Below are 26,975 nucleotides of genomic sequence, written 5' to 3'. Positions count from 1 at the left end.
AGTGACCTATATATTAGGAAACCTGGGTTCTACATCCTTGTTCTACCACTAATTTACGAGATCGTACAGAACAGTTATATAACATACTTCCTAGATCTCTGTGTTCTCGTCTATAAAAGGGTGGCAGCCTAAGATATATTATCATCTCTGAACATCCATAGAAGTAGTAGAGGGGGAGAGTGAGAAAGGGTTGAAAGCCCCAGTAAAACAATATCAGAATAAAACTCTTAAGAAGCATTTATTTAGTTCTATGATGCAGTGACTCAGGCTCTGAAGCCAGAACGCATGGACTCCAACACGGCACGACCTTGGGTGTACATTTTTTGCAGCTGTTTCCTTTCCTATAAAATAGGCATCGTAACAGTACCTACCTGATAGGACCACTGTGAGAGGATTACATGACTTGATTTAAGCAATTAGAACAATACCTGGCACATAGCAAGCACTCAATAAATGCTACTTATTATTATTATTGAATACATCATTACTGAGCTGAAGTTGGAGACAAACTTGACAAATAAACAATTAAGTATTTTCATGTCTTTTCTAGTCAAAGGAGAAACAAAAAGATCTTGTACCTCTGCAGGAGTTTTGGTGCAATATTCATTTCCATGAACCCTCAGAAATCCCTGCCCCTTATTCCCAAACCTGTCGATTTGGGCAGGTACAAAATTACCTGACTCTTTATTCACCTGCACACACAGTCCCCGAGGACCCACAGATTTCTAAACCCACCAGGAAAGCCTAAACTGGAAAAAGAAAATGTTTTCATCCTTTGAACAACAATAACAAAAAATCTTATTGCCCACTCACTCTTTAATATGCTGAAGTCAAAGTCTACTTTAAGCAATCCAAAAGCTGAGAAAACAACACATACTTGCTTTTTTATTATTTTAGATAATTCTTTTTAAAGAGCTTACAGGTGTAAAGGTTCTTTACCTGATGGGATTTAGTTTTCCCTCTTTAGCCAACAGCTATGTCTTATCAAGACGATGATCCAGCAAGGAAACCAAATCAACCTGTTTTCTTCCTCCACTGAACCCAAAAGATTTAAGATTTCTTTATCAGTATTTTTTCCCTCCAACTTTCCATTGTCTCCTCAGGATCCATTTATTCACTGACTCCAAACATCATTTCTAATGCATTCCATCTCTTCTGAGATCCAGTGGTACTCATCAGTGCCCAATTCCTTGACTGTTGTGAAAGACTGCGACAGATTAAAGTTTCACTTCTGATTAAGTCTTTCCAGTGAAAGTAACCTGATAGCTTGGCCCAGTGTAGAGCACTAGAAATAAACTATGCTTTTCTGCCTTCTTTCCCTCAAATTTATGAGTACACAGGTGGATTAGGGGATTCCACTTGAAGCAGAAAGAGAATCGAGTATCATTATTTCTTCAGCATCTTTCCTAAGCTTGAACCTTAAGCTGTACATCTATTTCATTCTCATCATGTTAAGCTGGTAACCAATAAAATAAAATTCAACTGATTCCAAAAAGCCCCACAAACTTTTACATCCCAGCATTTAACCTCTTTTGAAGAAACACATCCACGAAAGCATTTGTAATCAAAATCCTCAGAAACAAAAAGAATTTAAGCCAAATTAGGCAAAACCTCTTCCTACTTGCCAAATGGTTCCCCTAGAGCTTTTCTAAGGGAGGATTACAGTTCCACCACATCTTTTTTTCTATTAGATACACGAAAGAATATGACACTATGACACCAGAACGTAACACACACCCTGCTCCCTACCCCCAATTTCACTCCTTGAGGCCAGGGGCTCTGTTTACCCCTGGTGCCTCAAACAGTGCCTAGCAGACAGAAGAAACTCACTAACCATTTACTGAATGGATGAGTGGGCAGAAAGGGTGTGGGTGCCAGAGAAGGGGTGTGGGTGCCTCTTCGAGCTAAGACCCCCAGGAGATAATTAGGCCCCAAATAATTGAGAGCAGACAGTATTCTAAAAGATGTCACAGTCTCAGATGCCGCCACGGAGAACTGGCTGCTCTGGAGGCAGGGCATGTCTCCCTGTCATCTTACCCCACATCTGGCTGATAAAGCTATGACTCAGGCCAAAAAGGCCCTCCTCAACTGCCATCCAACAAAGCTCAGAGCCTTCCTGTAAAGAAGTGAGTGACTCTAGGTTTTCAAAATGAAACTGTGTCCCCACTGATTTCTAATGTAATTTTATAATAACTTTCACCTCACCTCAAACACTCCCAACACTTTTCAAGTAGTTCCCAACACTTCTGAATTTCTCAGTCCCCTCTCTAATGCCTCATTCCTAGTCTTTGAAATGCTCTGTAACAAATATGTAAATGTAACCTCAGCTTGTCTCAGTTGTGTTGGGGGCAGGGAGAGCAACAGAAGAGCTTCCCAGGACATTACCTTTCAGAATCTTGGAAAGCAGATCACATTAAAAAGTTCGACAGAGAAAATGAAAAAGGCTAGGAGTACAGCCCACTAATCACATGGCTTGGTACAGGCACCTGAGAAAACTCAGTGAAGAAAATCTGACACACTCTCCTCCAGACAAAAGTTCTCCACCCTGACGACACAACAGAAATACCCTGGGGCGCATTTAAAGTTCTGAGGAGGAGGTGGGGGCTCCTCCACCCTGCCACAGGTATGGGGACTTTTTTAAACGTCCCCAGGGTATTCTAACGTGCAGCCTGGTTTGAGACTCCCCTGCTCTAAGGCTTACAGTTGACTCGCTTCCTCTTCAGACATAACAAAAATAAACTACAGTCTTAAGAAAAGTATGGTAAAACGCTAAGGTTTGTTAAAGCTGGTGGTGGGTTCACAGGTGTTGGTTATGTTATGCTTTATACTATTCCATATCTATAAAATATGGAATATAGTCCTACATACACATACAAACACAATTTTTTACACAAATACCTTTTAAAGCAAATTCACCACATATTGGTCCTCAAAAGCACAAGAACTAAAAAGATGGCTTTACATTCCTGAAGAGTATAGGCGCTGGTGGTGTCCAGGGCTTTTACTTCACTGAGAGGGAAAAAAATCAGGACCAATTCATTTGAGTCTGCTGACTTGAAAACACTAGCCTGAATTCTGTAGTACACTTCACAATACAGGTGTTGAAAAATGCTCCAGTCAAACTCAGCTCAGAAAGACCAAACATATCTGCTTAACCAGAAATCCATCTAAAATGAGCAGAGTTGCCAGGACTGAGCTAGACTGGCTGTGAAATCCTCTATATAACCAAACATTTGCAGACACGGAAGTGGGTTGTGACAAGACAGTATTACTCCTAAGGCTCAGTCCTAGAACCATCTTAAAATGGAAGCAGGAAAAGCATATTCCAGTGAATATTTATCCAGAGACAAACCCACCCCCCTCCTGTTCATCAAGGAGACAGGACACGTCCTGTAACCAGTCTGGGCTCAAATCCCAGCTCTACAACTTCCTAGCTACATGACCACGGGGAAATTATTTAACTTCTTTGAACCTCAGTTTCCTCATCTCTAAAAGGATAACATTACCTACTTCACACGGATGTTGTGAGGATTAAAGGTGATAATGCTCTAGGTACAATGACTATCACACACAGTGAGCCCTTGGTAAATGTTAGCTAGCAATTATTATCACTGTTTGTTATTAAAATTTTTACCCAAATGAGGTTGATTCTGGCACTGAATAAACAAAGCTACTTCCCAGTTTGGGGTGATCAGGCATTGGAATTCTGTATATTCTTTTTTTTCTGAGGAAGATTAGCCCTGAGCTAACTACCGCCAATCCTCCTCTTTTTGCTGAGGAAGACTGGCCCTGAGGTAACATCCATGCCCATCTTCCTCTACTTTATACGTGGGATGCCTACCACAGCATGGCTTTTGCCAAGCGGTGCCATGTCTGCACTCAGGATCCAAACTGGTGAACCCCAGACCGCCGAGAAGCAGAATGTGGGAACTTAACCGCTGCACCACCAGGCCGGCCTCCAAGAAATTCTGTATATTCTCGAAGTGTGTACTCTGGGAGACCCATACCCATAAACAGGAAAGGAAACACAAATCGTCCAGTCTCCAAAAGAGATGCCCCACGGCACCTAGGGCCTGGAATGCTGGCATTGAGGTACAATAAGAAGCTCCCATAAAGGAATACAACATGTGAGTTCTAGATCTTGTCTTGTTTTAACACCAGCTGGGTGACCTTGGGGAAGTTCAAAGTCTTTTTCGGTTGGGAAATGAGGGCTTTAGACAGTTGTTTTCAGCTGTTTTTAAGCTTCTCAAGTCATTAGAGTTTAAAAGTCAAAGCTCCTATGGGCCTATCCTCCATCTCTGCTCCTCTCCTCCTCACTCACTCCATTCTAGCCATCACAGCCTCCTACAGTTTACTCACACACCAAGCCACTCCCTCCTCAGAGCCTTCACACTTGCTCTTCCCTCTCCTGAAATGCTCTGCCCCTGGCTATCCATGTTTCTTGCTCCCTCACTTCCTTTAGGTTTTTCCTCTAATATCACCTCCTCAGAGAGGCCTCACCTAAACCATCCTCTATAAAACTGCACAAACGCATACACATACAAGATTCTAACTATCATATCCTTACCCTGCTTAAAAAAAAAACTGTCACCACGAAACATACTATGTATTGTTAATTATTTACAGTATGTCGCCACCCTTCTAGAATATAAACTCCATTAGACCAGATATCTATTTCTCTTATTCACTACAGCATCCCCTGTGCCAAGAACAGTGCCTGCCTGGCACAGAGAAGCTACTGATAAATATTTCTTGAATGAAAAAATAAACAGAAGAATCCTGATACATTTTTCTTCCCAAAGAGAATCTTACTCTAAAATATAAAAAAGGAAAGGCAGAGCTCTGGTTGAATGAGGTCAGGGCCTCCCCTCAGCTGACTTGGTGTCCCCTGAGGTGCCCAAAAACCACTGCCCAAATGATCTTCAAAGACACTTGCTGATCAGAAAGTCTCCAAGTCCATGTTATTTCTGTTAGACTCCAAAGAGAAACAGTAAATATGATGAATGACTTTCCAGTCTGTGATTTCACTTACTATTCACTGGCAGCCGCATAAAGGGCCCTGAAAATTTGAAGCATACCACCGCCCAGGACTGTTTTATTTCTAATATACCTACAACCAAATAGCAAGCATGTGTGGAGGGCCAAAAATAAAAATCCAACTCCACGAGGCAGGGGGAGCAGGGTGTCTCTTTCCATGCCCTGTAACATGGTCCCTGGACCTCCAGGACCTACCACTGAGTCTCTAGGCTGCAAGAATATCACTGCTTCTAATGGGGTAAGGAAAAAGGATGGTGGACTCGGGACCCATGTGGAGACAGATGTTATACAATGGAGGATATAAATCTGGGCAACATGGCAACCACATGACTCTACTACTAAGTCTCTTTTTACATATAAATGACCTCCTGGCTTAGCCTGCTTTGAGCTTACATTCAGGAAAACAGAAGTTGAAGGAGTATTCTAAAGAACTCTGTACAGGCATGAACAGTTATAAGAAACACCCCAGAGAAGCCTACTGGCTACAATATTATGATGAGTTCTTATACACAATTGCATAGGGAAGATATGAAAAATACTCTGCAATCAAGTAAATACGACCTTTACAAATCTTTATCATCCAGTCTAGCAGTGCTGAAGTAAGCAAGAGTTGTCGATTGAAAATGTGGTGACCCATTCTCTAACCACTGTAATCTAATCCTTAAACTAAAAGACAATTTAATGCCTTAACATGTCTGTATGTTTTCTAATGACGCCATCGCTGTCAGCATACTACAGGAGTGCTTCTTAGAAGATGGAAGTAATGATAAAGCATATCATTGGGAAGACAATTATATGCAGTACTAACCATTTTACAATGGCCATATGGGCTGTATTTCAACAATGTAATTTCCAAATCAACCTGAGCATACATATTTCTCTGCCCTTAATCCCAGGTACACCATACTAAATAAGAGTACAGATGAAATATGGGCAGCAGATGTAGAAATCTACAACAAGAATGCTAAAGTAATGTTCATCTGTAAACAATAAACAGAGGGTATCCACTGTTCTGAAGCAAAACTGACACCCATCTCTGCCAGTCCATCTTCACATTGTTTCCTTAACAGAAAACATCACAACAGGGGTATTACAAACTACCAGAGGGGCAAGGAGAAACAAAAGGAAAAGTTAAAAACATATAGTTTCTACGTAAGTGTTTACAATTGGAGACAGGCCCCAGAGGTAATATAGAACTCATGTTTTACAAATATATGAAATTCAGGTATAAGAGATAACTTTTAAAACCCTGGACTTAAAAGTGTAGTTCTATTACACTTGATTTTTACAGTTACAGTTAAATTTCAAAAGACATGCTTTGACTTGGGTCTCCTCTACAATCATAAACTCAGTTAAAAACTGAAATCTACCGTATTTCCATTTTGGATGTGCAAAAGTATAATTGCTCATTGAAGTAGTTGGAGAGAGAGGGGCAAGACTGCATGACTCCGAGCATGGAAGTTCCAAGAAGAAACTGCCATCTCTCTTCAGAAAGAGAGAGGCTTTTCAGAGAAGTGTTTAACTTGACTGATGTTCAGAATCCCCCAGAAATCTTTTGAAACTTCAGGCCCAGTGAAGATATTCTGTGTGTGTGTGAGTGAGTGTGTGTGTGTATTATACTACTCCCTAAGGGATGGTCATCAGTCAGGTCTGAATCCCATAGTCCTAGAAAACAAACTGTGTGGAGGCCCATCTTGGCCCAGAGGAGATGAGGAGGAGGCCTCTCAAAATGTACAGTACTCTAACCGCAGTTGGGATTTCCATAAGAAGCAAAGCTAACAGTGACATTCATTAGCATACTCTTTGTAGCATAAGCAAACCTCTACAGGGTGGAGTGGGGAATAGGGGAGAACAATTTACAAATGTGCTTAGAATAATAAAAGGAAAAAATGACCGAGGAAATAACACTCTATTTGTCACCAGGTATCTTCAAAGTTACAGATACCAAAAAAAGCAAAAAACTATTTAGCATGCTCTTACGCCGAGAAGAATGGAATACCTAATGGTTAAAAAAAGAAAAAAACTAGCACTAGCAATAAGGTCTATTTTATTGTGGAATAGATTGCCAAGAGAAGTGCCACTTCCTAGAACAGTTTTAAAACCAAACAAGACAAACCACTTAGGAAACTATAGCAAAAAATAAAGCTTATACCCAGTGACCTTTTGAGAGGGTGCCAGTCCCTTCTCCAATTTTACACGTCTGTTCCAGGGAGCAGGTGTAAGAAATCAGTGAGATAAGTATTTGCAAGGGTTTAGTAAAGGGCACACCCTAACCCTCAATATTATGAGCCTGAACCCTTGCCTTTGGCAAAGGCTTAATCTACCTAAGCAATATAACCTAGTCAGATTTTAATACAGGGGAAAAAAAGTGAAAAGAACAGAGAAGGGAAGAAAAAAAAACAATAACAAATATGCTACAGATGTACCGTATGAACGGCAGCCACCTACTGTGAGCTCCAGATTTTAAAATAGAAAATACATAAAGAGCTTCCCAAAAGATGATGAAGTACTCTCCCCTCCCTAAATCCTTTTATTATATGCAGAAAATTCTTTGTAACCAAGACAATTTTCAGCAGCAACAAGGAACAAATGTGGTCTACCAAAGACCCATGTGGGACTCTCTCACAAAATCAATTTGTATTAAAAAGAAGAGTGGAGGGGGCCAGCCCCATGGCCGAGTGGTTAAGTTCCTGCACTCCGCTGCAGCAGGCCAGGGTTTCGCCGGTTCGGATCCTGGGCAAAGACATGGCACCATTCGTCAGGCCATGTTGAGGCAGCATCCCACATGCTACAACTAGAAGGACCCACAACTAAAATATACAACTACGTACGGGGGGGATTTGGGGAGAAAAAGCAGAGAAAAGAAGAAGAATGGCAACAGTTGTTAGCTCAGGTGGGCCAATCTTAAAAAAAAAAAAAAAGAGTGGAGAGGAGTAAAAAGCGCAAGCTTTCCGGTCAGGCAGAAACCGCCGCATTTCCTGCCTCCCTTTTACTGACCCTGAGGTTGACTTACTCTGAGATTCAATTTCTTTCACTTGTAAAACAGAGATATCATTCACTTCTTCAGAGAGTAGCTCTAACGAGACAATGAACGAAATTCCGAGTACAGAGTAAGTACTCAGTAAATAGTAGCTCCCTTTTCAAAATTTCTTTTCATGGAATTTTTGTGGAAATAGGTCAACTAGTAAATAGCATTGACTGAGCACCTACTATGCATGGATTACTGAGTAAAGGAAGCAACAATTCTGAGAACCTCAAATATCCCAAGAAGAATGTAGAGAGAGTACAGAAGCTAAAGGCAAAGAATAGAGGGAAATAAAACAATACATCAGAAATACAGGAAGAAAACTCAGGCTCTCTTTTCCAAGGTTCCAATCAGACTCCCAAGTGACACACAATAAGCCATTACACAGTATATAACAGACCACGAAAAAATTAATAGCACTTGAACTTCCCACCAGATCTCAAATAAAACCCAGAGTATATTGTATCATGGTCAGCACTTCAAAAAACTTGAGGCTGGCCTCAAGATCTCAATCCACGGGAAAATCATTTCAGAAAGATGAAATATTCTCAAAGCTAAGAAATAAAGCATTTTTCTGACCTGATCCATTTCCCAGCATTGAGACTATCAATAAATTTAAACTTTTACTATTATTATTATCATCGTTATCATCTGTGATTCTAGAAACAGAATCGCTGCAGACAAAATTAGTTCTGGGTTGAAATATAGATAAAAGGTTGGCTTTACTGGATAGGTTTTGAAGTCTGAATGATTCAACGTGGAAAGTCACATTGCCAAAAGATTTAACAACTTTTCAAAAAGGATCAAGGGAGCTAGAAGCAGTGTAGATATGCTGAGTTAAATACAGTTTTTGATACTTTCCAATATTATGCAATACTACTTTAAACACAGAAAATATTTCTGGAATCATATTATACTTTGATATTTAAAAAGTCATATTCCTTCAACTGAAGGTGACCTGGAACATCTGGTCCATTTCTATATTAGACTAATAAAACTAATTTTAAAACAACACAACTGTCTAACACAGCAGGTTTCAACATTCAAGTGTGAAATCGCACCTCCCAACACACAGGCTGAATTATCCCCCTGCCTCTCACCTGTAATTATCATTTGCTCCCTCCCCAGGTGGCTCTCAGCCACCACACATCCTCCTAGGCTCACATCTGGAAATATAAACTGCCTCTGGGGCCTCATATGCTATGGGAGTGAAAGGGAGGACAAAAACAAAAATTTTATGCTGGCTTAGACAACTTCTGAAAATATCTATTTTCAACACACAGTACAAGAGCAATTTGATAAAATTAAAACACTCCTGTGTCACCATGGTTAACGATAAGTATTTTCCAAAGTAAAAAGAATAAATTTACTTCACAGTTCCTAAAGAGGCCAGCTTCTTCCATTAAGCCCAATTCCAAAAATTTAGCAAGGGATCTTTCATCAGCTGAGAGGGCATAATTAGATGTTTTGATTAAAGCATTTTCCTCCCCTGGTTAACAAGATATAACAGATGTCACTGACTTCCCTAATAATAATACAGCCCTGCATTTGGCATCTTTACAATTTTTAAACTGAACTGTCATACAGAAAAATTATAGCTAGAGTGTCTCTGTACAATCATGACTCTGAAGTGGTTATGACATTCCTGGACTCCCCAATGAAACAGATATGGAAATCATGTTCCATATTCATAGCCGCAAGCCCTCCTTAGCACGCACTTGAAAACCAACCCCTGAAATCTGAATGATGCGGGCTTATTCAAATCACCACCAATTATTCCTGGAAGCACCGACCAAGTGAGATATGAAACCTGAACAGAAAATGCAAATCTCACAGTCACTTTCTTCCAGGAACACAGAGAACACATGCAGAAAACTATCTCAGGGAAAGCAATGCCCATCTCAAGAGACCTACTCTACCAAAAATCCCAGCTTCCCTGCAGATAGGAGTACTGTACTTCACTAAAAATAAAAAAAATTTTTAAAGGACTCATTTTTCAGAGGAAGATTCCCCTGGTGCATTTGATCCAACTTACAAAAATTCGATTTACACCAATATTGCCAACATATCAGTTCGGATAGAGACAGGCCTGCATTTTAAATGGGTTGCAGGCTCTGTGATTGAAGTTCAACTCAAACATCCTGGTTTAACAACTCCATTAATGACATCGAGCACAGATCCAAAGATTACTCAGCCCCTTTGTCAGTTGCATGTGTTATTTATAGGACACTATATCAATCATGTCTCCCCCTTATTATTTTCTACCTTTTGGTCCTAAGCTATCTGGTCTGCCAAATTAATACATTCCATTGATGCTGCAAATCTAAACAACGCTTGATAAAAGATTAATAAAATAGTTGGGTTCTGAGCAACCACATACACACCCAGGGAAATTCATCAATGTCTTTTTATTTGCATATTTGGCTGACTGCCCCCTGCAGCAAATATGTAAAGCACAATGCTCAGGTATACTGGTTTATGGTTTGCATTTAACTCAGGGTGTCAATCTGCTTCTGTTTTAATTACATCCATCTTGATATGTTATTACAATCTCATGAAAACTTCTTTTCATTATATGAATGACTATAAATATAAACATATGACAAACAGTTGTTATAAATTTTCCGGTTCAGCAATAAACAGGCAAGATGCCGTAGCCAGTAGGTCATGTGGATTTAATATTTTGAGTCTTTCTTCTTCAGAAGAAAAGTTTGGTTGTCTTCAACTCAACCATTCTCCGATGTTCACTTGTTTCAAATGTTCTGTTACCAATGTTATTAAATTGCTCTGAGTTTCTCTAGATTGCCAGGCTGAAGAAAATGTTTTATCCAAAAAAATTACGTTAAAATTTTAAATGGGCCACATTAAGGTCATCTTATAGCCAAATAATTATCTTTCCACTGGACATTCAAGGATGAGAAACCCTCCTATCGTCATCTTAATATTTATTTTTTCTTTTACATCCTCATTATGGGGAGTGAGGGACGGTGTTAAAAAAGACTTATGAACCTACAGAGAAAGGCCAATGATACACTGGGGGAAACCAGAATGTGTTTAAAAGGTTCTTGATACTGAGTAATAACCAGAAATTTTCTTAGAAAAAAACGGGAAGCTTTACAATCATGGGTGCTCATCCTCATTTGTAGTATTATTTTTGTTTTTAAAAAACCTCCTTCCAACATCCAAGTACTGAGGAGAAGCAGTCTCCTAGATTCACTGGATAACAGTGAGAGCCTCTAACTCCCAGTGTGATCTTGAGCAAGTCAATTAACCCCTCTGGGCTGTGTTTTCATTTGCAAAACGAGAGGTAGAACTACACATCACTAAAGACAACATCTGTGCCTCTAATGCCACTCAGAGCTTAGAAAGCACATCAGCCAACAATGGCTGCAGTGAAATGAATCAAAAGACTGCTTTGAAAAAGTTGAGGTACTAATTTTAGGATAATACTTATTAAAGATGTAGCTCTGCACATTTATCTCAAAACGGTAATTTTCAAAAATAAGCAAACTGATCACACAAATGAGGAAGGAGCAAACTTTGCAATATGCAGCAACGCACAATACCAAACACTTGTGTCCCCTTTTGCCCCAGTGAAAGTATAATTTTATTTGAATTATATAAAATCACTTGTTAAAACAGCACAAATCCAGGACCTTTGTTATTTTTGCCAACTAAACATGTAAGAGAGAATGGGTGGGACACTGGAATTTCTGATATGTGGCTGGAAAACAAGTGATAATTGGGGCTGGCCCCGTGGCCGAGTGGTTAAGTTCGCGCGCTCTGCTGCAGGCAGCCCAGTGTTTCGTCGGTTCAGATCCTGGGCGCGGACGTGGCACTGCTCGTCGGACCACGCTGAGGCAGCGTCCCACATGCCACAACTGGAGGAACCCACAGTGAAGAATACACGACTATGTACCGGGGGGCTTTGGGGAGAAAAAGGAAAAAATAAAATCTTTAAAAAAAAAAAAAAAGAAAGAAAACAAGTGATAATCTAATGCTCAACTAATGTTTCATCAACATCTTCATTCTCTTTCTTAGTTTTTTTCTTTACTTAGTTTTTAACTATAGAAATCTATTCATTGAAAAACCTTTAGCCAGCAAGCATAACTGTACAGAGACTCTAGCAAACAAAAAGTCTCCTTCAGTATAATATTGAGAGAGAACTGCAATACTAAACTCTCTGAATTCCTCTTTTCATGCTCTAAAATATCACTGCCATCAGAAACTTTGCAGAAACCTAAAATCAGGTTGACAGGTTGGTGCTGTGGTGCAGCAGAGGATAGGTGTGGGGACAACATGGAAAACTACACCCCTCGGGTATTACCACAACTTGACCCTACATTGACTTAAACCCTGTCCCAGATTCAGAATTTCGTGGCACTCTGAAAGTATCAGATTTCAGCATATAACCAAGAGTCACAATTTGTCTTCACAGGCTGTGCTTCTGTATCGAGCCCAGGTCATTTCAAAATGCTTTGGTTAACAGCAATCACACAGTACCTGCAATTTGAAGGTTTTCAATCCTTCAGTGAATCCCAACCTGCATTAGCCATTTTCCATTACTTAGAAACTGTGGGTTTTTCCCTTCTCCTGTTGTGACTCCACTTTACTGCACTTGGGTTTTCCAGGGCTCTGAAGGTACCAGGAGGTACAGCACCAGGAGGTATAGTGGCAAGCCAAAATGACAGTACAGTCCTTAAAAATAAATTTTGTATGTAGTTGGTAATTTGTGGTGTTTGTTCAGGCAAACTCTAACTAGAATTCACATATGAATGAGAAATCAGAATTACAAGCTGTAACAGCCCAGAAAACTGTGGCAAGTGATTTATTTTCACAGTGCTAACATCAGAATCTCTCAGACCAACTGTCAAAGTTCAAATAATGAAAGTTCATAATTTTAAAGATTCCAAATTCTGTCCACAACTTCCTTAACTCATTATCATTTACTAATTGCACTCCTAATTTTGGATAGCTCTACCTCCATAAAGGAAAAGAGGAGGGAAGGAAGGAGCGAAGTTGGAAGAAAGGAACCAGGGAGGTTGGCAGGCAGCGGGTGGGTGGGAAATGTACTGGATCCTAAGATGAGACTGCCATATACACTAATATGGGAAATGAACACCTTCAAAGAAGGCAGCAATACACATGATTTCAGGCTACAACTCCCCTTGCAAAGGATAGAATCAGAGACCTGAGGAGGACTGAGACACAGAAGTCTGTGCTTCCCTAGTCTCTTTCTAAGCGAGCAAAGGGAGCCAGACCATGTGAAATCCACTCCTCCCCTCCTCAGTTACTAACAACACAAAGAGGACCTATTCTTTGTGATGTTACAATGATAAGTACGGACTGCACATCCCCTACCCTGCAGGCTTGTTGGAAGAAATGAAGGAAGAACACAGCTCAGATTTAGAAGAACAAAGACAAACCTAAGGTCTCACCAGTCTTAAATTCTATGCCCCTCTTTTTTTGGGGGGGGGGGGTAATGCATTCATCTATTCATGGAATAGGTACAGATTATATAAAAAAAAAAAGTTGTGACCTAGCTAACAACATGCCTAAATGGTTTTTGATCCTCTCTTGTCTTGGGTTTCACCAAATTAATTACCATCTTGCTCTTCCACAATTCATTTATCTGAAAGTTTTCAAATCCACTCTAATTTTTTCAGAACTTTCTCAAATGAATAGCTGCTATCCTATTACCAAGTTCTTTTTCCTATATATACAGAATATTGGGTTTAATCCTAACCCTGAAAAATGTTTTTCTTGAGGAGAAAGAAAAACCTGAAGCACTTTCACACAGTTAGGCTACATTTAGCGTATTAGACTCAGCAAAGCACAGGGGTAAAATAAAATCTAAAGCCACTAACCCACTATCCTCCACCCTCTGCATGTGGGCACATGCACACAAACATACACACACACCCCTCCCCTCCATCAAGAAGTGCTACAGATCTTCTATCCAAAGGCTTCCAAATCTTGTAGCCATTGGGATCTAAATTATTCCTTAACAGCTGGCCTCAGCTATTATTTTCTCAGTTTGGGGACTTTATTTTTAATCCTAACAGTCTCTCAAACTAAATAATCGCCATTTATTTTTGACAGTATATAGAATTCTTGTATAGAAGTCTCAGAATCTCTTTATCACCCTCAACGCTCCTTGAATCATTCATGTTGAATGCTCTGGGGTTTTTTTAACCCCTTTTCAACAGTGAAAGCTGGAAAACAACACTCTCAGAAAGGATCAAAGACTAATTACTCACTTTCATTTTTTAAATTTACTGATTCACTTACATCCTGTCTACTTCCAAAAAACATCTGAAGTAGTTAATCTCAACAGCTAACAAGCCACATGGAATTATCATATCACAATCTCCTACCTCATCTCACATAAATACTCCTAAAGTGACACTCTGCCTTTTACAGTAAAATACTGAAATTCAGTAAGTACAGTAAAATACTTGAATTCATAACCAAGCACATTATTCACACTCTTTCTGCAAACTTCTCACCACCTAGGAACTCCTCAGATCCTAAAGCCATGCACACTTTCAGAAGTGAAATGCTGGAACTGACCCATTTACTCTGCAGTCCCATCCCAAACTTCTCAAGACAGAGTGAAAAACGCAACGGAAACGTAGCTCCACAGCTTTCCCTGCCTGTGTAACAGCAGAAGGTTCTCACCTTTCTTAAACAAGCACTTCATACATAAACGAGCAAAGGCAGATAACTTGAAACCTTCATTTTAACATCAGTGTCAACCTCCTTTCTCATCCAACCTTCTTTCTCAGCTTGCTAAAAAGCAGCAATATATGAAACCAGAAGGGATCAAGAGAGGATACAACATACTGGCTGGAGGGCAGCTTGGTGGCATCAGAATTGGGCTGCTATCACACTGAAAGAGCTATTAATGAGAATCACTCACCAATACTCACCTCATGGTGGGGTTGCTAAAAATTAATGAAAGGGCTGACACCAGGCAGGAAAAGGGAACAGGAGGAAAAGTGGACTAATTATCATTATTTACATCTCTCACTCTCCTTGCCACTCCCACTTAAGCAGCAGCCTCCACTCCAACTTCAAACTCCTGTGCCTGGTTTTCCAAGTTGTCTATCATCAGCCCGCTCACCCTAGACCCAGATAATCACCAAGTTCCAAGACCTGGAAGGGACCTCTGAGATCTTTTCCAGAAGTTCCTATACTGGATTCTAGATTATGGATTACAATGCCAAGAATAAAAGTGCCCTGTGGTCAAATAAATTTAGGAAACAAGGTACATCACACTGCCTTCTTTGATATTTCAACACTCACATTCACATAATAAAAGACTTTTAATCCTGGCAGAACAAGTCACCAGTTTAATTTTGTCTAGCCCATGAAGTTCCAAAACTATGTGAGGGTAGATCACATTTTTTTTTGGTCTGGAACACAACCTATGAACAGCCGGTACAGCTATGTACCCTTCCAGTTTGGGTACCTAAAGTCTGGCTCTAAAACTACCACTTTAAACCTCTCAACTAACGAATAAAGAAAATGACACTTTTAGCGAGTGACTTCCCAAGGTCACTAAACTAGTAAGGACAGCCAAGCCTGGAATGCGGGTCTCCATTGGTCTCCTCATTCCCTAACAAGCACTCTTTACTGACACAATTTTACACTCTTTTCTACCAGCCTTTCCTTGTCCCCAAGCCCTAATGAATAGCATTTTCTCACTCATCCTGTTTCTGTGCCTTCTTCACTATTCCCTCTTCTCAGAATGCTCCCCCCAAATCTCCCACTCCTTCCCTATCTATCCAAATCACTTTAACCTTCTATGCCCCATCTTTTCCAGGAAGCCTTCTCAAACACTTCAGCCTATCTCACTAACCCTTCTCTGAAAGCCTATTGCACTTAAGTGGTATTAGGCAATTAGGTTCCTGTTTCAAAATCATTTCATGGGTGCTGGACTTAATTTATCAACTAAACTGCACACTCCTTCAACAGGCTACATATATTTTAGGTTTCTTTGTACTCTTTCTGGTACCTTGCACATATCAAGCACTCCATAAATATTTGCTGACTGCTACAAGGAGCATGATTAGTGTTGTTTTTCAAGCAAGTGAATAAGTGAGATTTGACCATAATAAATAATTAGAGCCTATTAACATGGAATGTTATAAGTACATCAAATTCTGTACAGCCTGTTTATGCTACTGATGGGTGGGTAAACCCTGAAACAGCTAGGAAATGAAGACCACATGAAAGTGTTGGTTTGATCCTCTACACACCAGAAATGAGTCTTCCTTCATTTTCACAAGCCTAGAAAGCTCCACTTGGTGTCCTGTCTGCGAATCCCATCAATTTCATCTTCACTTCCCTTGGTCAGTTATACAAAAGGAGGCTGCTCTAAGAACCCAGTACACAAAAGAGGAGTGAGGGGGAAATAATGGATTTGCAAAGTCAAATTTTCAGCCATGGTGCTCACATGGCTTCCTAATGGAGACTACACAGAAAGAAACCCAAATAAAAACAAAAAGGCACTATTATCTGGCACAGCAGGGTCACTGACAGTCTCAGAACCCCAACATTTCCATTTCTACTTTTTTGCTAGAAGCCATTTCAAAAAAAAAGGCACAATATCTGGGGATATTCACTCTCAATCTGTTATTCAAAGAATACCCAAATAAACAATACCATATCTAAATGGTAATTCTGCTTCTCAAATGCATAATGAAAAGAACACCATGTTCAACTTTAGCCTCCTCACCTACCCTCTTATCTTCCATCATGAGACTCTTCACAATCACGTACTTGAACTTCAGGGCACAATTACTCAAGACAAGTGTCCCTGCAGGATATGAAATTACCTCAACCAGTTCCACTGCCTGTAAAGTGTGGGATTTCTCAAACTATCCCCAAAGCTTTCATCTTCTTACATAAGTACCCAACAATAGTTTAAAAATAATATAAAAATGCAGGTTCTCATTAGGCAACTTTCTTAATTTTACTCTAGCATTAATAAAGCCACAGTTGGACTGGAACAATTTATACTATCACATTTCGTTATGAGTTAGGAGCCTCTTTTTTAAAAGGGAAGTCAAAATCAGCTACTCAGGACAAAATCAAGGAGTCAAATAATGTGTCCATTAACACCCAAAGCATGCTACTCCACAGTTTGCCAGCTCTGAACCAACATAAGCTTCAAGCCTAGCAGTACAGGTCAAATTTTTGGTTTCTTATCACAACATCATACTAGCAATATCCTTGATGATACGTGCTGACAACTTTTTTCATTTCTAAACGAAGGCACAAAAACATAGTATGTATTTAGGGTAACTCTTAGCATCTAAGATAATTCTTAATATTTAAAAGCACTCCTCTAACACACATTTCTGTCCAAGTTCATAGTTCAGCTGCCTGTTTCCTAACAAGCCCTCACATTCTTGGTGATAGTTCAGTAAATCTTCCAAACCAAATACAGTGGGACATTAGAGGTTTTATTTTAATGATCAACACACATATAGGTTTGACAATCCAGTGTGGACACAAATGTGCAGCAAATAGATCTACTTTTTCCCAAAGAACTAGACATACAGGATGATTTTTATTCCTCACTGTGATTTTAATCTTACAAGTTTATTTACAGCTTTCCTACAAAAGTTGGGCCTCTTAAATGTGAACACTGACAGGACAGGATATTTAATGACATTAGGGAACTGTCGTTAATTTATTTATGTGTGATAATAGTACTGGGGGGTTTTGGTGGGTTTTTTTTTGAGTCATTACCATTTAGAGATACACATAGAAATATTTACATATTTCTCATCACATCTGCAAGAGGGGAGTAAGTAGATGGGATATAGATGAAACAAAATGAGACATGAGTTGGTAGCTGAACTTGGGTGTCGGGTACATTGGGGTTTATTATACTGTTCTACTTTGTTTATGTTTACATTTTTCTATAAAGTTTTAGGGAAACCTTTTAAAAAGTTAGACCTTTTAGACCTACACACAGATATATAAATGATATTTAGATACAATGGTATTCAGCTAACCAAAGGAACCTGGGTTTTGAATCTAGAAAAGTAAACAAAAAAAATAATCACAGCAAGGAAAAGAATGATACTAATGGCACACTTTAAACTTGGTCTTCTTTAAAATTAAAAGCTTTTTATGCCCAAAAGAAACTAGAAGGGGCACATTTTCTCTCAAAAGCCAAATGGATAGATATATACATCACAAGCCCAGTCAAACATCTATTTATTAAAAGTAAAACAATCAAAAACAACTGCATAAGTTCTATCTATCTCTACTTGGCCTTCAAAAATGTTCATGGGACTCTGCAGGCCCCTCTTGCTTACTTACTGAGAGGGGCCACACAGCAGCCCAGGATAACCATGTAGAAAACAGAACCACTTGTAACCAGCTCTTACAAATACCATCCTAACCAGCCATAGATAGCAATGGTGAACCAAATTCTAGGCAGCATTTTCTATTAGGATACAAGCTGCCACTTCAATTCCTATTTTAAAACGAGAGAGAGAGAGAGAAAGAGGTCACACCGTACAGTACCCTCCCACCTTGGTGAAGTTAAAGTCCCAGTTAGAATTATCCTAAGAAGTAGTGAGCCTCAACACGCAAGACAAGTGTGTAATATCCACTTTTGCCTTATTAGGCACCAGTTCTAGAAGCAATGTGTAACATTCAATCACTAATATCAAAATCTTTGGCCACCAATACCACCAACACTACCCTCCCTTGCTCCCCAACCACTGGCCACTATCCACCACCACCACCACCAGCAGTCTAACTAGAAAGCAGTTCAAACAGAAAAGAACAACACTGACAAAAAGGCTTCCTTTTTAAAAATATTTAAACCTGACACTTAAGCACACACACATAACCAGCAATCTAAACCTGTACAGTTACCACATGTGAGATTTAAGCTGTCATTAACAAAGCTTGCATTTGAACATCACAAACAATACCATAATAACAGCAAAAAACCAAAGGGAAAGGAAAAAGTTTCCTTCAGGAACCTCAAACCACCACATCAGGTGCATGAAAGGCTAGAAACCAACTCCTATCTTGGTTTGTGCTTAAGAAAGCTGGAACAACTCTGCAGAATCTCAAAACCTTGTGTGTGTGTGTGTAGTGTGTTGGGGGTGGGGATAGGGAGGTAGGGGGAGGAAAAAAGGGGGTTACGTTTAGAGAGGCCAATGACCTATCACAGCACCAAGTCAGATCTGTCCAGGTAAAGAGAGTTTCTGCCTGACCCCTACACAGTCTCCCACTCCACCCCCCAGAAGCTGGTTAGCCGGCAGGAAAATGTGCATTTGGAAATCAACGCTGCAGGTGCCCAAGGAATAAAGACACACATACACACATACATACACCCACCCACACACACACACACACACACACAAAGCCAATCAGAAAGAGGAAAAAAAGAAAAGAAAATTTAAAAAAAGGAAAAGGAAAGGGACAATTGGGTGACAAGCCCTTCAGATAGCAGCTAGGATTTTATTCTTTCCTCCCATCAGTCCTCCCTGGTGTATCTTTTTCTGTGCTTTAACCAAATTGCTCATGTACACACACACATGTGCATATGTACGTGTATAGACAATATTATAATTAACCCTTTCTGTAATAGAGCCCCATAAGGAATACAGAAATATTCCATCCTCTCCTCTCTTCTCTCCCCTCCTCCCTCCTTTCTCCCAACCAGGAGAAAACGCCCCCTTCTCCAGCTTCACCAAAAAAATTTAAAAAGGCAGGGGACAGGGACAGAGAAACCACAAAACCCCATCAGTCTCGGGTCCCGAGGACACCCAGGAAAGGTATATACTATACAGACACACACACGGACATATGGCTCTGTAGAAGGCACACACAGAACCGTCCACGGGCACCCCAAACCCAGAAACAGACTTCCACCAGCCAAGAAGCCATGATTGGGGAGAGAGAGGAGGAAGGAGTACGGGCAGAGCTCTCCGTGGAGGGGGGCGCATTGTTGTGATGCCTGAACCCCTTTCTATCTGCCCATCTGCTGTGGAGGGGGTGCGGAGAGGGGGCGCAGGGGAAAGGCGAGCGAGAACGAGGAAACGGAGGAGACCAGGCACGGCTTCGCGATTCCCTCCTGCTGCCTGTCTGCCCGCGCCCCCAGCCCTCCCCCCAACAATAAGACCTCAGCCTAGACAGACAGACAGACAGACCAGAGCGCGGCGGGGGAGGCAACAGAGCCAGGCGCAACCGAGTGGGGTCGTGCATAAAGGGAAACCTGGGGGAGGGGGTCCCCCTTACCTCCAGCGCTTCAAAAGTGACAAAGCTGGTCATGGCAAATCCATCAATGATGTCCTCTTCGGCCGAGGTGGACTCTCTCCGCTTCCTTCGCGGGGGTCTGGGCCGGGACGGGGCGGAGGACGGGGGCTTCCCATTGTCTTCCTTGTCGGAGCCCGACGACGAGGCAAGCGAGGGCGCCCGGGTCCGGCCAGCCCCGCCGCCGCCGGCCGCGCCGGCCCCCAGCCCGCCCCGGGAGCGCCTCTCCCGGTCTCGCTGCGACCGCGACCGCCGCTTTTTCCGGAGTCCATGGCCCCGCGTCGGGCCATCCATGGCTCTGCCGCGCCGGGGTCTCCCCGCTCGCCGCCTGCCCGCCACAGGCTCCGGCCGCGGCCACACAAAAAAATTGACACCAACCCCTCCCTCCCCCTTCTCGGCTTCCCTCCGCCCCGAGGAGGGCGCGGGGGAGACGGCGGCCGAAAGAAGGGAGAGAGGGGAAGAAAGAGAGGAGAAAGAAAAGGGGGAAGGGGCGGAGAGAGGGAGGAGGGACGGGAGCGAGGGCGAGAGGCGAGGAGCCCAAGTGCGGGGCTACCCACAGCACCGAGGGTCGGAGATTCCTGTGAGCGGCGCCGAGCAAAGTAATGGCTGAACACACAGGTCTCCTTTAGAGGAAAAAAAATAACTCACCAAGCAGGCAATAAATCAGAATAGCGGAATGCTTTGATCAAGAGACTGGGAGGCTCCTGGGAGCCCTCCCCGCGGCCATTCTCCGCCGCGCCCCCCGCCCCCCGAAAACGCCTGCCCCCCCGATGCAAAATCGGGTCCGAAAAGGTCGCGGGAAAGTGGGGGCAATGAACTTCACCCGCCCCTAGCGCAGGAAAACACCCCCGCCGCCTCTCAAACACGCCTCAGAGAAAACTCACTCCCAGGCTCCAAAATTTTTAAGAAATGCATCCAGGGGAGGCCACGGCTTCTGAGCAACCTGAGAGGGACGAGACCCCCCAGGGAGGGAAACATAATAATGAAATAACGAGAAGGGGAGCGGACGAAACTGGAAGAGGTGGAAGAGAAGGGAGGTGGAGGAAGGGAAGGAGGATGCTGGAGCAGTTGTGGGGTATGCTTTTCGGTCTTCGAGGGGGGAGGAGAGGGAGATGAAAGAAGAGAAGAAGCAGATCCTGACGCTGCCACCCACCCCCCTCCTCAAAAAAATATTTTTTCCAGTCCCAGGGAAGAGGTCACCGTTCCTCAAAAAAGGGAGGGGGTGAGTCAGTCGACAAGGAAAGCAGAAAGAAATCTCCAGCGGGAGAGACACCGGTGTGCCGCCGCCGCTGCCTCTTCTCTTCGCCTAGCCCGAGGGAGAAGCGCGGCCAGGAAGCGCCGGGAACGCCGCTCTCGCCGCCGCCGCTAACACTGCCGCCGCCACCGCCGCGAGAGCCCCGAGCCGGAGGGTGCACGGCGTGTCCCCGGGCGGCTGCAGCGGGAGCCCGGGCACGGCCCCATCCTCCGCCCGCCCGCCTGCCTGCCTCGCTCAGCTCCCGCTCCTCCCCCTCCGCGGCCGGCCCACCCCCGCCGCCGCCCGCCTCAGCCCGCCTCAGCCCGCCTCAGCCCAGCCCCGCGCCCGCACGCGCGCGCGCGCGCACGCGCACCCGCCCTCCCCGCGCCTCTCTCGGCGCGCGCTCCCGCCCCCGCGGCCGCGGCCGGCTGGATCACGTGGCCTGCCGGGCTCCCTCCTCCCCCGCCCCCTCCCCAGTTGTAGAGTGTGTAGAAAGCAAAAGGCTGGGGGCCGGCCGCGCTCGCGAGCCTAGGGCATGCGCGTTGGGGCGGCCGGGCCTGCGCACTGGGGGTGGAGGGGAACCGGGAGTGGGGATCGAAGGGGGACTGGGGTGTGGAGGGGGCTGCTCGCGTAGGGTCGATTGCTGTCTGGTACAGTTGGCGCACGAGGGTGTGGAAGCTGCTAAATGATCCCGCCAGTCGCACCGGGGACGCGTGCGGGCCACTGTCCCCAGTCTATTCCGCGCGCCCATCTCCGCACCCTCGCACCCTCCTCGGGACACTTGTCCCTCGACTCCCTACCCCAGGCCCGCCCGAAGCACTCGGGCCACCTTCTCGGGAGGTCCCCAGGATATTTTCCTGGGGCGACCTGCGCAGCGAGGAAAGGAGGGATTTCAGAGAAGGGACACAAGGGGGGATTCCCTGGGAGGGGGGTGCGACGGCAGACCACAGATAAAGGAGCGGGTGCCAAAGCGCGGGCCTCTGCTCCGTTGGGGGGCACTGGGAGGCCCCATGGGCAGAGTTGGAAACTTTTCCTCCACGTGGTAGCACAACCCGTGGCCAAGTGACTCGGCACCCGAATGACCTCTAGGCCCTCCTCGCCTTCAAGCGGGGGCCCCTGGGACGCGCGGGCGGCTTTGGAGCTGGCAGCGTGAGGTTGTGCTGCCGGGGACCGAACTTGAACCTCGGCAGCGGCGCGCGAGGGGGCGGGGCAGAAGCGGCCAGAACCGCCGCAACCCTGAGGACCCGTTAGACCCGCAAAATTCAGTCCCAACCACGGCGAGCTTCCTTTATTTGCGGGGAGCGAGGTCTTCCTGCTTTTCCTATCACTGCCCCTGCTCCCGCCGCAATGTACCTGATGCTTATAAAAAGTTGTATTAAAGAGCCGACTGCAGCCCAGAATCGATCAACAAAAACGACCAGCCTCTCTGGGTAAAATAGCTGTGCGTTTTTCGGAGCACTGGAATTGATCTACATGGATCAGAAAGACGCCAATAGCCCTCTCTCACAAACCGGTTAGGTACCCGCTTCAATTTCTGTCTAGGCACGTAAACACCATGGCACATCGCCGCTTACCCCCTGTAGCCTACACTTGGGGAGGAAGAAAAGGAAAATAAACTGACATTTTTTAATTGCTCACAATGGGCCAAGCACTGTACTAGACGCTTTGTACGTGATTTCCCGTCTTTAGAATCTAAATCTGCGCGTTTTGATAGTACTACTAAAAGGAAGTGGCAGAGAAGACAGTAAAGACATGACAACCTGACATACCCAAGACTGACTGATTCATTTCTCATTTAGCGATTCTTGGGGCCTACTACGTACCAGGCACAATTCTAGGTGCTGGGAATACAGTGGTACACAAAACCAGAGAAGGTCCTCCCTCTTGGATCTTATGTTCTAGCAGGCAAGCTTCACCCGTCTTGCACTTCGTGACACAAATTAATGGTTTGTTATTCCCTTGTTTTAAGTCACGCTCCTTCAGCATCCCCATTTCTGGACCCCAAGTCTGGATCTTTATGAAATCCAGTTCGGGGACGGGATGCAAGGATCCTGGGAGCCAAGAGGCAGGAGCAAAGAGAAGCAACCACTGAACCGTGACTAAGACTTGAGCTCCCTCTTTCTCCAGGGAACAAACCATTTGACCTTAGGCAAAACTCTTGAATGACTAGTTTTCTCATTTTGTAAATCAAAGGGGTTCCAGTAAATGTTCAAAAAGTTCCCTTTCAGGTCTACCACTGGCCTTCCCAAAAGATGACATCTTTTCAAGTAGATTGTGTGCTTTATTTTTTGAGAATAATGACTGATATATGGGATCTGATTTAATTTATTGGGAACACGGTGCGACCTTCCAAAATTACCTACCTAAAATAACTGCCCCTGGAGCAATTAGCTAAGCCAGTCCCTCTGCACAGTGTAACAACTGTGTTAACTTCTCGGATGCTGTCCCAGCAGCTGTTAAAATCTGCTGAGGTTATCAAGCACATGCCTACAAAAAAAGGCAACTTCTTTGTAATTTAAGGCAAGAATCTCAGCTCAGTTTTAGGATTTTTAGGAATGTGAAAGATGCCTTAGATACTGATAAGTTCCAAGGAAAACTAGGAACTAATATTGCAGTTACAGTCACTTTTCAACAACTTTGGGGGTTGGGTTAGAAGAAGGTGTGAAATTGGCAAATATAATAAAAAGTATAATATTAGTGACTTTATGGAGTAGCCCTTGGCAGTCTTGTCTTTAAAGAGTAATGTCTGGTAGGAAAGAAAATGGATGGTAATGCACTGCATCCCAGAACCTTGCCTCTGGCAAGAGTAATTTGCAAATGCATTTTGGGATAATGTTTAAATGATTTTTTTCAGAGTTCAAGTGTAGTGCTCACTGGAATTGGTAATGCCTTTTGGGTCAGAGCTTCAGTTTCCTTCCATCAGAGAATTAAAATTGTTTGTGGATTGTATTGCCCATATTTGCTTTTAATTTCTCCATATTAGCTATGTTGTAAGAGCTAATGATTAATAACTACTATATAATAAGCTTACTATATGCCAGGCACTGTTCTAAGTTGCATTAAAATAATATCTCATTTAATTCTCATAAATTTTAAGAAAGGTTTCATTATACCAATTTCACAGTTGAATAAACTAAGGCTTAAGAAGGTTAAGCATAGGTAGCATAGCTCTTTAGTGGTAAGCTGAATTTGGTCTGAGTGACTCCAAAACTTGTTCTCTTAATGGTTATGCTGAAATCTCTTCCTCAGAATGATTCCTCAAGAAATCAAATGCTATATATGTAGTACAACCACTTTGGAAAACTATTTTGCAATATCTACTAAAGTTAAAAATATGAAAACCCTATGACTAAGCACTTCCTTTCCCAGGAATATACCAATGTCAAATGTATACCAAAAGATATCTGTTAAACAGCTCAGGGAAGCACTGTTTATAATAACTCCCACACTGGAAATAACCCAAATGTTCATTGACAGTAAAATGGATAAATGATTGGTGATATATTCATGTAAAAGAATACTGTACAACAATAAGAATGAATAATCTGCTTCTAAGTGCAGTAACATATCTGAATCTCAAAAATACAATGCTAAATGAACGAAGTGAGACACACAAGAGTATTGTACAAACCAGGCAAAACTCCTTTATGCTCTCAGAAGTCAGGATAGTGGTTACCCTTGAAGGGGGCTAATGACTAGGAGGGGGCATAAGTAGGACTTCAGGGAGTTGATCAACTCCTATTCTGTTTCTTAAGCTTGGTGCCGCTTGCATGTGTGTGTTCAGGTTGTGAAAATTCATCAAGGTGTACTATTATGATATATGCACTTCTCTGTAAGTATATTATGCTTTAACAAAAAATCTAAAAATGCTATGTATAAATGTAGAGGGGTATTGTTTGTGTACATATCAGTACCTATATAATACTTTTTTCATGTATTAATTACACTATGCAAGTGCTCATTAACAATAAGATGGATAAATAAGCTATGGTTTATTCACACACTACTGTACAATGGAATACTGTATAGTAAGCCAAAATAAAGCATAACATATCATCAGATTTCTTACTAAGTAGAATGAAAAATAAAGGTTAAACTTGAAATGGGCAGTTTGAATGAGCTCGAAATTCTTATCAGTAAAAGCTTAGGTGAATTATTTGCCCAAAGATTGTAATTGATAAAGGGTAAAGCTAAAGAAATAATTCCGAAAGATATTGCTTGTTTAGTAGGGAAAACACTCAAGTGGTTCTGGAATACACAAAGGGAAAAACTTACATCTGTGTTCAGGAATAAACTACTTAACCAGGGAGAACCTCTCCAGGTGTGCAGTCTTTTATTTGAATCAATGATTAATACTCAAACTACATCTGGAACATTCAACCTTGACTAATCAGAGAATACTAGTATAGCTCAATGACTGAACTGAACTCTGAGGCTTCCACTAGTGATAGCTATTTTTGGTACCATACTTTATAAATTACTAAATTTTTGTATCCCTCTAAGTCTTGCACTTTGCACTCTGCCAATACAGCAATTATTAATCCATCCTTATTGATATTACATCCTGATATATAATATTTGAATTTAATTTATTAGGAAAATTGACTTTTAACTCAAGGCAGCTAAGGTTTATGTTTTGGCCGTTTATAATTTTCAGTTATTTTGTGTGTGTGTCTGCCCTGAGACCAAAGTACACTGAAGTAGTTAATGGATCTGTCTCTATGCTATTTCTAAAGGAGCCAATAAGGAGTATAACACATTTAACGTCCCTTCTTTTACTCTCATAAGTTGTTTTCAATAATAACTATTTCTGGGGAGAAGTGGTAGCTTGCATTAACTGGCATGTAGCTATCAGCAATAACATTGTTGTCACTTTGCCCTAATTATCACCTCCTGTTTTAATTTTTTTCTGCACTAGAAGTTGTTTTCAAACTGCAGTTTTTTTTGTTTCTTTGTATTTTTTTTTGAGGAAGACTGGCCCTGAGCTAACATCCATGCCCATCTTCCTCCACTTTATATGTGGGACACCTGCCACAGCATGGCGTGTCAAGCGGTGCCATGTCTGCACCGGAGATCAGAATCAGCGAACCTGGGCCAGCAAAGCGGAATGTGCGAACTTAACCGCTGCGCCACTGGGCCGGCCCCTCAAACTGCAGTTTTAATGTTCAAAAAAGGAGGGGGTGGGGAGGAAATGTGTGGTTCAATTTGCTAAATGTTGTGCCACTTTCCATAATACTGTACAATAAACTTTCATCATCTCTGCAGGTACCTCTGATGAATGGCACATTGATCAACCCATATTCTTTAGACTCTGCCATATGAAGCCAATGAAAAATACCTGATGACCAAATGATGATTATGTGAAAAAGTAGTTTTGGCAATTTA

General features: G+C 42.5%; 1 protein-coding gene across 5 annotated transcripts in view; it reads right to left on the bottom strand.

Moving 5' to 3' along the window:
* AUTS2 (activator of transcription and developmental regulator AUTS2) overlaps positions 1-20,763 on the bottom strand; it is a 1,156,658-nt gene extending 1,135,895 nt beyond the window's left edge. For 3 of the 5 annotated variants that reach the window (XM_023616828.2, XM_023616831.2, XM_070231758.1), the window contains exon 1: positions 20,342-20,762. In XM_023616828.2, the coding sequence (XP_023472596.1) occupies positions 20,342-20,650 (309 nt within the window). In that variant the 5' untranslated portion in view covers positions 20,651-20,762. Of the gene's footprint in view, positions 1-20,341 lie in introns of all 5 variants that reach the window. The other 2 variants (XM_023616830.2, XM_023616829.2) reach the window with 2 other exon arrangements.
* Positions 20,764-26,975: the final 6,212 nt, after the last annotated feature.

This window comes from Equus caballus, chromosome 13, assembly GCF_041296265.1.
Source record: "Equus caballus isolate H_3958 breed thoroughbred chromosome 13, TB-T2T, whole genome shotgun sequence".
NCBI lineage: Eukaryota > Metazoa > Chordata > Mammalia > Perissodactyla > Equidae > Equus > Equus caballus.
The sequence above is the reverse complement of the archived record's forward strand: the minus strand, read 5'-3'. Positions and strand labels throughout refer to the sequence as shown.